We start from the raw sequence: 13,834 nt of genomic DNA, 5'->3' as shown, positions 1-13,834 counted from the left end.
CCAAAGACTGTGAATCATTAATTAGCGAGGATCAACCAGACGTCCTCCCATACTGTACGGCAGTGAAGCAGCCTTATCTGCTGTGAGCTAAGAAGCATGTTTTGTCCTCAGAAGTGTCCAGAGAATGAAATGGGATTAGCGCTGGGGTTATTTTGCGGGCAAGCATTATTACATGCTTCAAATTAAAAATCAACACAGACGTTTGGGTTTTGTCTGTGAATGACTTCCTGTGATCTAAATATAGCTTGCATCCCCACTGGGAAAACTGTGCTAATATTTGCTCTGCAGACGGTGGCAGTTCGGGTGGTGATGGTGTGATGCCGTGCAGGAGGATGAATGAGGAGGATGATTTTTTTTTTTTTTTTTTTTAACAAGCCATGTGGCGTAATTCCAGGATGCAGAATCCACAGTGAAGAGAGTCACGCCAGAATAACTGACAGTAGTTTCCAAGTAAAATACAAGTTGACTGGTTTGTCACTCTAGTACAATATACCCATGGGAGTGAAGGTGACACTGACAACTGCTCATGGATGTCATCGTTTGGAAGGAGCAGTAGCAGCAGGTGGAAAAGTTTCTTTAATGGCTGGAAAGGTTATTCAGTATGCTACTCTTTTTTCAACAGCTGAAAGCTACAATAATCTATATTCCAACAATGACAATGGTGTTGTCATGTCATATTTCAAGAGAGAAATATCACAATTCAGTTTCCCTCAACTTTACCAAGCGTTTTAGTGTCCTAAATCTCATTGTTTTGGTATTAACCTATTTTCCAGCAGCAGACAGACAAAGTCAGTGACTCACTGGACAACACGGTGGAACAGGTGGTGGCTAAAGAGACAGATATTTTCCTAAATATTATTTGGTTTGGAGGAGACCAAAACTGAGCTAAAAGGAGCAAGTGACTTATACATTTAGGGTAACTAGAGGCAACTGATTGCAAAGGCATGGCCCAAAACAGCTTTATTAAATCAGTGTCAGTGGTGTGGTGCTTATCTGCCTGCAAATAGACAAAAAAATACTACCCATGAACATTCAACATCTGTTAGTCATGACCATGACGCATTCCCCAACCCTCATGAAATAATTTTAGTTTTCTCAATTTAACCAAACCTGAGGGCACTGACAGCCTGTTTTGCTTTATTCCATGACTTGTGTAGTAAATTAAATGCTCATTTATCTGCTTCACTATGCACTAATTCATCAAACCCAACATGGCAACAGGGGACACTGTTAGCAATTTACAGTGTTTACAATATCCTGACAGTTATAGTTCATCACTGACTAAAGGCGCATAAATGGAGGTGACTTCCACAGTAAATGTCCATTGAAAGTGGCTTGAATTATTTTTACGGAGTGACTCAGCAGCTACTGTTTGTCTATGCCCCACGTGTCCGCTACTGTGGCTGCTGTGCGTTAAATTAAGACTTCAGAGATTTCCATATAGGTCAGAAGCATCAAGGTCGATTTTTCCACCCATATAACCTGAATGAATATCTCATCACACAGTTATTACTTCAACATTTCCAAGAGCCGTTTCTATATGTAGAACCAGGAGTATTTCTGACTGACCCAACAATTGTTGACAACAAGGACAGGACGGTGGTGAGTACACAAGAGAAAAAGAGTACAGATTTCCAGGACCATGCCAAGACACAACCCTATTACCAATGCAGACTCCACCATACTGAAAGAAATCTCTCCTCACGGCTATTTACCCATTAAGTATAACTGCTCAGCACCGTGGAAGGATTGTTTTCATTAGCAATTCAAACAAGGCATGGTTTTCTCTTTGCTGATACACATCTTTTTTCCCCTGGAGTCTGCTGGTTCCTATTTATGCAGCAGCTATATATAGCTACTTCAAAAAGAAACCCATTCATGAAATAATAGGTTTATATATCATATATTATATATTTTGTTTTCTATTCAAGGATAAAGCCGTGGTGGGAGAGGAGGAGGAGGAGAAAAAAAAGACAAACCCCATTGGTTTCCCAATTCCCATCACAAACTGAGAGCTATAGGAAAACAAACAACACCTTCCTTGAGCAATCATTAGCTTCTCCATTCAGCAAAAACAAGTCACCTTCGAGAGCTGCTGATCTCATTTGAGACAGTGCGCCTCTGTGCCCTGTTAATAGATGAGGACTTCCCACAGGAATCCCCCTCTAATGTGGTAGAGCACTTAAGACCCTTCCACTTGAGTGATGGATGCTAGTCTGACACAGCTGGATACCTCGGCTCAGGTCTCAGCTCCCTCTGGAGTATCAGGATATTAAAGGGGTAATCAATGTGAGTGCTTGAGCTTTGTTTTAACAGCGTGGAAATGTATAATTCAAAATAATTTTCTTGGTGTGTTTTTTTTTTGCCTTTACTCCACATCAGTATTCAAGTGAAAGGCTCCTGGACTGGACATAGCTTCAGAGGATGGTGCATTGGGTTTTGGTTTGGGAAGAAGTGAGGAGATCACAATGAAGAACAGCGTAATATAGCAAAATATCACACTGTATGATGGAAAGTAGAAATTCTATAGAAATTCCTGCATTATTAAGAGTTAATAAGAATTTATTTTTTCTAGAGACCTGATACATTGTTATCTTCTTGAACGCCCATCTTTGCTACAAAGAGCGCTGTGCTTTACAGGCTGAGTTTATAATCATATAATTTTTTATGAGAATACAATGATTAATAGAATTTCCTAACCTTGCACAGGAGCTTGCTGTGCCTTTTCAGCTCTGTGTATTCCCTGCAGTTGTCCTCTCAAGCTGAATATTGGCTCTGCAACTTCCACAGGTAAGTAAGTCTTTTTTTTTTTTAGTTTTAGGTCCATGTTTACAGCTTTTCTCACTTCAATGGTAGCACTCGTAATTTAAAATCTATTTATTATGTTTTTACTTACTTCTACTTTATCATATACGTAGTTGCATCGATAGTGTTGTTAGTGTGTTATTATAGACTACCAGTACGTGCCTTTCTGTGTCTTTCAAAGGGGACATACAGTATTATGGAAATATCACTTTTTGAAGGCTCTTAAACATATATTTGGGTATTTGGCTTCCCTTCTGGCCCCCAAAATGTGAGAACTGACCAAAAATTCTGTAATTTGCAGGCTCTCCTGTTTGAAATCCATGTGGTTTTATGAGCTGTTTCCTCATTTATCTGACAATGATGTCATTAGTTTTCGAATTTGAATAGTCACCACCCATACCTGTGAGTACCGGTACCGGTAGAAGGGGCGGGGCGGGGCGGGGTGAGCAGTGGTTCATTTGCATTTAAAGGGACAGGCTCTGAAACCAGCCATTCTGAACAGGGCTTTTGAGCGGATGAAAAGAGAGATGTAATGTTTGATCCTTGGGGTATTTTGACTGAAGCATGTCACACACATGTCTTTAAGACACCTCTCCAACTATTCTAATTTGTGGAAAAGGGGCATGATATGTCTCCTTTAACTTACTACTAGACTCAAAAAGAGCCCTGCACAATAATTCCTATGTGCCTGGACTGTTTGGTTTGTGCACAAATGGCAAAAAAAATCTCTTGAAGTTGATCATTGCATCCGGGTTCATAATTAATATCAAAAGTAATCAAAGAAATCAGTAAAATCTACTGTAATTATTGATCTCAGCAGGTTTAAACACAATTCCATCTGAATTATTTTGACAACCACAATATCAAACACTGTTTTATGAGACTAACCATATTGGTGCTTTGTTCTAACCATTATACAACAAATATGATGTGTTTCTATGTACCAATGAGCTACAAAAGTTTTCCCATTTTAGTACACAGTTATTTTTAGAAGTGGGTTCCTTGGCTCAGATTGGGACATGATGTGTCAGAAATGGTGATGGGATTTTGAATTTTCCAGTGGAACAGAGCATGGAGATGGGATTTAGCTTTCCAATGGTTGAGCAGGTTCAGCTGATATGAAGACACACACACACACACACACACACACACACACACACACACACACACACACACACACACACACACACACACACACACACACACACACACACACACACAGAGAGACCAAGTGAGGCATCTGCAGTACTTAATCTCCCTCTCTGTCGCACACACTCACACACACACACACACACACACACACACACACACACACACACACACACAAATACACAAACACCCCAACAGAATAAGAGAAAACATGCTCAAAAAGACTCTTACACCAGAGTGACAGCATATCCCATTTCACAGACAGCTGTCATGGACATCAAACAGAAAGAGTACTCAGATGTTCGGAGTAAGGGACTAAACAGGAAGCTGGGTTGTGTGCATGCACGCGTGTGTGCGCATTGCTACAGTCGCGTGAACAAGCAACTCTCCCAAGATAGGGTCTCTCACTTTCCTCGTGTTGCATAATTCACTACACTTCGGGCCAGGGAAGATGGTTAGTGCTAAAAACCCTCCAGAGAGACTGCACAGAGCAGCAGAATAACGAACCGAGAGGCTGAACCTGTGGTTTGATTACACGTGTAAGTGTTTACAGAGGTGAAATAGGGCACAAGCCAGTCTACGTTATGTTGTAGGAGTACAGGGATGCCCTCATCTCTGTTACTGACAGCCAGGGATACAAATGTAGGTTTAGATCACACAGGAGGCTTTAGAGAAACACATGAGTTACCAAACATAGCCATTTACATCTTACTCTATATATACACCTGCCATAACACAAACTCTCAAGAGTCCGACAAAGGAAATCGATACAGAATATGATGTGGAGCAGTTTTTAATAACATGAGGCTGAGGCTTCAAAAAAATCAATATTTGTGGAGTAGTGCAACAGTGAAGAAAATATACTCGCTGCTCAGACGTAACAGGCACAACGCAGCATGTGGAAGAAGAAAAAAAATCATTGCTGTCATGAGAAATTGGATTTAATATGTGAATATTGAGTTGAAACGGAATTATTGGAGGAGAGTTTCCAGCCTGATATACAAGAAATTCAATGTAAAAGTTAATTGTTGCTGCTGGAGGGAAATTTTAAATGGCGTGGTGCAGTAACCTTTCCAAGAAATTGGTTCTAAAAGATTTAACCAAACCCCCCGGCACAGACTGTAACACACGCACACAAGCGCACACGCCTCGTTACAGCCCTCACAAATCCTTATTTCAGTCTCTTTGCATTAGGTCCTTTGTTTTGACAACAGAGAAAGATAAAATCCCCACTGTTCAATGTATCTTTCAGCTAAAAACGTCCTCTGTTATCCTTAAACCACCAGGAAGAATTAAGGTGAATCTCCTTGGCACAGTTGGGATTTTACGGCATTAATACAGAAATGATAGATGTGGAATAAAGACAGATGGGCTCCCACTAAGCTTTGATTAAAGCCGGACCTGTGATAGGAACAGAATGAAGCTTTATTCAATTTCCAAACACCCATGGCAACTGCAGCGAGACAACATAAGACGACAAGTATGACAAGAGGAGCAGTTAATGCAGTGAAGCACTTGTCAACCCAGTGTGAGGCTGAACAGCATCGTTCACACCTGCACAAACAAAAACTGCGCAAAAGCATGTTCGGTGTGAAAATATCCTACGTCCATTGAATGCTCCATCTGGGAAAATGTGGTTTTGTTACCTGAACCCGGATTCACATAAAGAATCAGATATGTGATTCACACAGACAGACTAATAATATTTTTTTCAGCACCAAATGTAGAAACTATGACACTGACTGCAGACATCAAAATACAGATTAACAAGAGTTACTGCCATGCTGGAGAGTGTGCAAGTGTGCCGGGTATAATATTCACCCTCCTTGTAAAGTGTCACCATGCTAATATTTGATAAAAAGCATTAAACACAAAGGGATAACTAAAATCCATTTGCTGATTCAATTCTATCTTTGTTTTATTAATCTGATATCTTTTCATAAAATGAATGTTTAATATGAAGTTTGCCATTTATAATCTCCCATGGCTATACAAGACTATCACTCCATATTAGTCTCATGTCATCGGTCTTAACACGCATAGACTGTTCCACTGATGGCCTCGTCTTGTGTGTTTTCATCCAGGTTTGAAAAAAATTACAAAGACAGTGAAGTGCTTAACAAAACAAAGCTATAAGATATGCAAGAAGGAGCCATTAGATGAAGAAGCTGTGATAGTTGGTACTGTGTGGTACTTAGCAATGTGCATTACTGAATAACCAATCACTTATTGAGATGAGTGTCTCAAATGATGGTCATGTTATATAAAAAGTACATTAATGTGACTCAGTTGAAGTGTATTGGCAATGAACAAATATCAATAATGCATCAGAAACAGTTTACAGCACTACTATAATATAAATCCAAGCCAAACTGAAACATCTCCAACAGAAGCTGTATTGAACCTAATCAAATTGTATCTGGAGTCACATGCAATCAGGACCCAGTGAATCCAAATTGAATTGGTTCAGTAAATCAGTGGCAGTACCCAGCCCCTCCCTTGGGTTTTGCTGCAAGGCTGGAAAGGACATAGAAACAGAAATGTTTCCAACTGGACATCATCAGACACACAAAATACCACCACTTATGGAAATAGGCCTGTGACTGAAACTGTGCATAAAGTTTCACAGAATGAAACTAAGTGGTGGGGAAAAAAAGTCAAGAGACAAAAATACAGCCTGTGCTGAGCTGTCACTGATGTAGCTTTGCTTTTGACAATAATCCAACTAATCACAGTCTTGGGGGGATTTAGCTCATGTAGTTCTCTTCTGACCAAAGTGGAAAGAGTCAAAAGGCCATGCTCTCACACAAAATCCTCTCAGTTATTCTTCAATCTACACACAACGAAATGAAAATGCATTTGAATATTAGGTCCACCGTTTTGTAATTTGCACATGCACTAAAAAAGGGAAAAGAAGTATTTTTCAAAAGGAAAAACACAATGTTCAAATCTCTTATAACACAGTGTCTTAATCTGTTGCTGTTGTTCCACTTGACCACTTCTCCATTTAAAAATACAGAAAATTAATGATATTTTTCAACTTATTGTGTTGTTTATATAGTTTGCATCCATCAATCCGATGAGGCAATACCTCCCGACTCTGGCAACTGCTGATGTTTGAAATAAGAAATCCATTAGACAGGTTGCTTTCCTCAAAACATGCAGCATGAAAACTCATTAGCGGCACTTTATCATCTAATCTGTCCTCAGTGAGCGACTGGCGGGACTGATGAGGCTGTGAAGATGAATTATGCAGAGGTGGGAAGTCTGCTCGGGTAAAACATCACCCGATATACTCAAGCTCGACCATAAGAGCATATATTGGTTCAAGTGATCCTCTGAATGAGTGTGTGTATTCTGTATACCCTGGTGAGTGAGATGAAACACAAGAGTTCTTGGAAAGGGTGGAAGGCTAGGGGATGGAAAAACGGTTGCAAGAAATTTAATAATATGTACATAACAGCAAGCAACTATTTTCTGTGAAATGAAAGTGCATTAATTGTACCCTGAACAGAGAATGAAGATACATATAACCCCCTGTTAAAATCAAGGCTTCTCTGTTCTTTCTTTGGTATCCATCAGAGTGCTAGTTAGTGTTCACCCCTGTGTGAAATCATTGGCTGCAGTGTTCAGGTGAAAGCAACCTTCCAGTTTTTTGGCAAAGAGGGAGATAATACCAGAGCACAGGCTGACTGGCTGAAATTTGATACATACAGTAATGCTACATGGTTAGCTTACTTGGTGTTTCCTATATTATGAATTTGGTCAGCAATTGTTGGTATTGTTAGTTGGCTTACCGCCAGCATTTCTGTTGGACAATGCTTATGACTAACTGTCAAGGTAATTTCTTCAGTTGTGCTTCTCATTGTGTCTTTCATTGTAGCTTCATAACAACTTGCTGCTGACTGCTGCAAACATAAAGTTTGCCGAAACAAACACATCCCAGCAGGTTCATCACTTTTTTCCTCTTTGCGTTTGAGATTAAGGACTCCATCATATTTTACTTTTCAAAATCTTACATATTCAAAACCTTCCTGTGACGCCTTCTCTCTTATTCTCATCTGTTTGTCTGTTCTTTTAATGTGCATGTCCAGCTTAACAACTTAAAAAGGGCACCACCATTAAAGGTCATGTACTGTATGCTAATACAACCTTTACTGTCGACGACGTGATGTTAAATAAAGCAGGAGCCTCGCCACAGAAAGCACAGCATTAACACTGAAATTATTAGTTCCAGGGAAAACAGTAATTTTCAGGACCACAAATGAACTTCCATTCACCTCCTCTATTTTAGGGCGCTAACAGAAACTTTCGAAGTGCACAGTTTACAACCAGGGCAAGGAAAAACAAAGCTGTCAGCAGTTGGTTGACATTATGAGTGCGAGAGAAGATACTGTACGTGTTGGTAAAATAACTCTTTACATGGGTATCCCCAGCTACAGAGTCAGATTGGATTTGGTACTCAACATCGAAACTGCATTATTGTGCATCATGACTCAAATCCAAATGCGCCATCAGTGCCCAATTATCAACTGCTCATCGTATTTATCACATTCAAAGCAAGTGAATCCCCCTGTAATCTGCTGCACACACTAATCCCAGCCTTCATCCCTTTCTTTGACACTCCCTGCATCATTATCCTGGGCATTCCCACCATTCCCTCTCCCCTCCTCTTCCTCACTGCTGTGGCCGTGGTAGCCTACTCCAGTCTTAACGAGCCACTGAGCGATAATTGCTCCTCGAGGGGCAGTGCTAACTGACACCACTGCCTTCTGCATGTCATTCAGTCAAGACCCTGTCAGCTTTAATAGAATCGCCGGCTGTATTCACTGGCAAAGTTCCCCAACCAGTCGAGACCTAATGACTGTCGAGTCCACTAATTTCACATCAAGCTCCTCTCTGGGCTTCAAAGCACAGCGGCACAAACAGAAAATGATTTCCCTCAAAGCAGCGATGCTCGAGAATCTAAGAGAAAAACACAAGAGAGTGTATTCAAGGACTAAATTAAACTCGTTATTTTCAGTTCTTTTCTTTGATATCGATGACACAGCTTTGCAGTGGGAGCTAGGGATGTTATATTCAGCCCAGAGAGGAAAAACAACAAACAACAAGAAAAAAAGCCTAAACCCAAGGTCACAGTCTGATCGGATACAACAGTCTGTCCCAAAGCTACAGCATTTTAAACTGATGCAGACTGTAAAGCACAGACGTCCTTGGTGCCAAGGGCAAGTGTGTGGGACTTCAGAGGTACTGAAAGGTCCGTACTGCCTCTGTGTGACGTGATGCGAGGAGATGGCTTGTACTCCAGGCACATGCTGTGTCCTCTTCCATCCTGCCAGTGGCTTTGACCCCAACAGATGACAACGGACCGCCACGAGCGGTGATGGGAAAATGCTGTACATGTCAGTTCTCTGCTGGCCACAGAACTGAGAAGTGGCTATATGTGTCCAGAAATAGTTCGTTTTATGTTAGAGTGGTGGAAAATATAGATGAAGGGAGTTTCTCTTTACATGACTGGTACAACTTTATAAAGTAACCACTCATCCTGTATCTTCACTTATGTGTCGCATCACATAGAGATCAGTCACTATGCAAGATTTGCACCTTAATTTAGCACTTTTGGGTGATCGTGATGGTTAAATCACTTGTTACAGGGAGAACAGAGGCTCTCTGCCTTCAAGCTAGCGTCTCTTGGCCAAAAACCAACGTGGTTAGTGGCGGGTTTTTACGTCAATAAAAATATGCACTCAGAAACTGTAGAGGGAGCTCCGTAAAGAACACCAAAACAGTGAAAAAGCAACCGGCTTAGATAGTTCCCCTTTACAGCGTCTCGTACAGTACACTGCACATCAGGAATGCACCATCTATAGTGACAATTTCAATATTGTTCAGTTTGTTCAATACAAGTTTTGGCGACTAAAATTGCACATACTCAGAGTCATGTTTATCCATAGTAATCCCTGATTATTCCTTAATCCTTTCAGATGTGCACCACAGAACAGTGCTGGCTTCATCTATCTGTTTGAGTGGCTATTTTTGCAGTGGGGTTTTTTTTAGACAAAAGGTGACATGAGTGTTCGTCACAGATTGATTCAGTTTTGACAGGAGCCTTGTGGAAGGAGCCACATTGTTTTTCCACCTGGTGCACAAGAGACAGAGCAGGAGGGTAATCTCCCTCAGGCTGCTTCCCCAGTTCAAGAGGTTATATGCAGCCTATTGTGACTGTAAGGGACACCCACCCTCTCTTCACACAGTGAATTCCTACTTAATATGAGCACATTTTGTTGCCTATTTCATAATATCACAAAGACCCAAACACAGAATGACAATACACTAAGATGGGGCTTGTTTAATATCTATTTGCACATGTGGTGTACACACGAGAATTTTGTGGGATATCCATCATTGTGCTGGTTTGATTATGATTGAAATAGGCTTCTATAAATAAACATTGTGACATGAAAAAAGCACCTAAACAAATTAAAATTGCCCCATTCACAATTGCAATCTTCCCCAGCTTATTAACCCACTGTCTTTGTGCATGAGATGTGATAATTAAACAATAGATTAATTACGCTGCTCTTAGACAAGACAAACAAGCATTTCATTTTGCACTGCATTTAGAGCCTTCGTTTCAGACTTTGGATGTGTTGGATGTCTTATAGAAACACTGCTTAGTCCAAACTTGTGAGATTGTGTCATGACTTTTAAATATAAATGGCTCAGGTGTTCATTTGCACATTAGACCAACGTGTAAAATTGCCATTATTGTAACAAGGTGCATGTCTGAGAGGGTCATTAGCTAAAGTGTTGGTCGAGGGGAAGTTCAGCCTCACAGTGGTGACAGCAGAAAGGTCAAGTGATCAAATAAATTATGCCTGCATGGTGAATTAAACGCTGTCCCTGTTGTGCTTCCTCTGCTGTGTCTGTTTCATCTCATCTTCACTCTCCAGTCTCATCTGAAACAAATCACCGCCTCTAAAGCTTTAATACTGATGGTCTAGAATATTTAACACATGACCTCTGAATAGAAACTGTAAATGCCATGACGGTAGTTTAAATTAATTGTGGTATTGATTTTGTGTCATACAACTGTTTTCACTATTAAACAGCTTTGAAAGGCGGAGTTCATACACACAATCTCTCCACAGATTAACTGCGTATTGTCATTAACTGTGCTCATTTAACTAAGGCGATGCAATTTCCTCTGGTGAATAAACAGGACACAAATAATGCGCCACTCTTTCTGAAACTTTAATCACACCTAATCTGTGTGACTGTGCCAAGCAGATGCAATGTCGCCTTATTTGCATTCCCACAGCCATCTTTGACGCATCGCCACATGCTGGCATAAGGATGCTGTCCTCTCTCCAAATTGCCTGCTAAGTAGCTTCTGGACATCAGCAGTCACCCTGTCTGGTCTGTGCTGTTTGTGACTGTTGTGTTCACATTTTTTCATCCTGATTCCTCCAATGGCACACACACAAAAACACACACACACACACAAACTGCCTCTGTCATCAGCAGCTGAAATAAAGCTGGATTCATCTCTGACAGTATCACTCTGCTTTTTCTTCCCTCTCTTCCTGACACCAGCAACAATAAGAAAAGAAAGTGCAACGCAGAGGCTCCTGCTAACAATGTGACACAGACAATGTCTTTCCAGATAACATGATGATGGTTTGCTTGTCAGCTTTTGACATCATAGAGTCGCCATGGAAATGATGGAGAAATGGTGATGTTGGCAGTGTTGGGGATGATAATAACAACTCCATCCATCAGTGTTTGCACAAGAACCAGGATCAGAAGTTTTAGCACAGCATCCATCAACTTGTCACTTGATGTTGTCATCTTGTGCTAAATTGAGGAAGTAAATACAACAAAAACCATCAGAGAGACTCATTAATGCCCTAATCCAATGAGGAAACTTCAAAAATCCACACTCTCAATACTACTATATTCAATCATTTATGCAGAACATTTCCTCGAGAGTGTGTGTGTGTAAACCAAGCGCATCTCCCTGTACTGGCTGTGAAATTAATCAGTCACGTTTAATGAAAGCTGGCATGGGCGGGCGGCTGATTATTCTCTAAGAGGGAATTCAGGACGAGGAAAAAGCATCATGCTACTGTAGCATTTGAGGCAGTGGGAAGCTCACAGGCGACGTAGCTGCAGGGAGGGAGCGTTTGAGACAACGCTTCACACATCAGTGCGACAGCAGAGCTGCGGGCTGCAGCCCCTCGCTCTCCGCCTGACACTGATGGTGTGACAAGATTTGCTGCTCTGACCCTTCACTCCACAACCTCCTGTACTTCACACTGTAGGAGTCCGGGAGCAGAGTTACATTATCTATCTATCTATCTATCTATCTATCTATCTATCTATCTATCTATCTATCTATCTATCTATCTATCTATCTATCTATCTATCTATCTATCTATCTAACTTTTATTACAGTGTGTATGGTACTGACTTGAACATGCTGCTTTTCTCAAGTGACAAAGCGTGACACTGTGAACTACATTAGGACTCCATTAAGACTGTTGAGGTATGAAGAGAGAAAACAGACAACCCTAATAAAAAAAAAAATCACTATGACCAAGGTCCTAGTTTCATCCCATTAGGTATTCAGTGCTTGGTATATAAAATGAAATGATTCACTTATGTATTTCTATAGGGCAGAGTTTTAGTGTGGCACTTCATCAGCAATTCATCTGCACATTATTTCATTAATGAACCAGTTAATCATTTATTGTATTAAATGTCAGAAAGAGCTGAATCAGAAATTACATCACATTAAGTTCCAGTTGATGTCCTATATGGAGCATAAAAACTGTAAATCCTAACCAGCATATAGCTTTACACTTAGCATTAATCCATTTTTTTTTAAAGCGTTTGACCATATTTTCTGTCTCCACTAATCGATCATTCGACTCTCAATATCAGTTGTAATGGGCTGTTACTACAGTAATCCATGCTGCTGGCTACTTGTTTCCTGAAGCCACCGCCGGTAGTGTAGTAGGACTGACCCATCACCCAGGAGGAATGAGAGTAAATCACAGCTGAGCCTTAACAACACAATAAAGCAGCTTTGTACACCACACTACATCCAGCCCGTCAATCCACTGGCAACAAGACAAACAAAAGCTCTCCAGTAATAAAACACTAACAGGACCACAGGCTGACTCCATGCAGCCAGAGGCAGCACTGCCCTCCTCCTCCTCCTCTATAGACAACAGCACCTCTGCCTCATCGCCAAAATAATCAAACAACATAAATCTTTACAACACTGTACCACAATCCAAACACTTCATACTCACTTTCGTGCTTTGAAGTTCCCCATGTGTGCCGAGGAACTCCGGGGCTCTTGATGATCGCTCTGCCGGCGGATTTCAGTGCATCCATCCCGAGGTTGTGTGTGTATGTATGTATGTGTGTGTGTGTGTGTATGTGTGTGTCTCCGGCAGGTGGACTCCCCCTATAGTAGTTTCTCCCCGGACCACAGGGAGGTAAACACTGAGCTCGACGGCTGATGCGCCAAAGCAGAAGTTCCCACCCTCCACAGCCTCCCTCCTGTTTCCTGCTCCACCGGTGATGTGAAGCCGCTGAGGGTGAAACACTCCTCTGTCCTCTCGCACCCACTGCACCGTCTCCAAAGTTAAGGGCGTGTCCTTCTAACCTTGCTGAGCCAGGAAGCCTCCTCCAAAGTGCTCCAGTTAGGAGGAGAAGCCTTAATGAGGAAATCACTGCAGACTTATTACAGTAATGCGGTGTTGAGGGGAGTGACAGCCACTAATGAGTTGATGGCTGATGAGCTTACAATTGCACTTTTTTTTTTATTTCCCAGGGTTTTCTTTTTCTCTCAGTTATTGACCTGTGG

At 41.2% G+C, this 13,834-nt stretch overlaps 1 protein-coding gene across 7 annotated transcripts in view; it reads right to left on the bottom strand.

The window, feature by feature from the left end:
- The window catches only part of LOC146961830 (low density lipoprotein receptor adapter protein 1), a 93,939-nt gene extending 80,342 nt beyond the window's left edge, over nucleotides 1–13,597 (bottom strand). For 3 of the 7 annotated variants that reach the window (XM_085771415.1, XM_085771417.1, XM_085771414.1), the window contains exon 1: nucleotides 13,275–13,549. In XM_085771415.1, coding sequence (XP_085627541.1) covers nucleotides 13,275–13,359 — 85 coding nt within the window. In that variant the 5' untranslated portion in view covers nucleotides 13,360–13,549. Of the gene's footprint in view, nucleotides 1–13,274 lie in introns of all 7 variants that reach the window. The other 4 variants (XM_085771419.1, XM_085771413.1, XM_085771416.1 and 1 more) reach the window with 3 other exon arrangements.
- Between the last annotated feature and the right edge of the window lie 237 nt (nucleotides 13,598–13,834).

The sequence above is a fragment of the Trachurus japonicus genome, chromosome 24 (assembly GCF_045865225.1).
Source record: "Trachurus japonicus isolate A0001 chromosome 24, Traja_1.0".
NCBI classification, from domain to species: domain Eukaryota; kingdom Metazoa; phylum Chordata; class Actinopteri; order Carangiformes; family Carangidae; genus Trachurus; species Trachurus japonicus.
The sequence above is the reverse complement of the archived record's forward strand: the minus strand, read 5'-3'. Positions and strand labels throughout refer to the sequence as shown.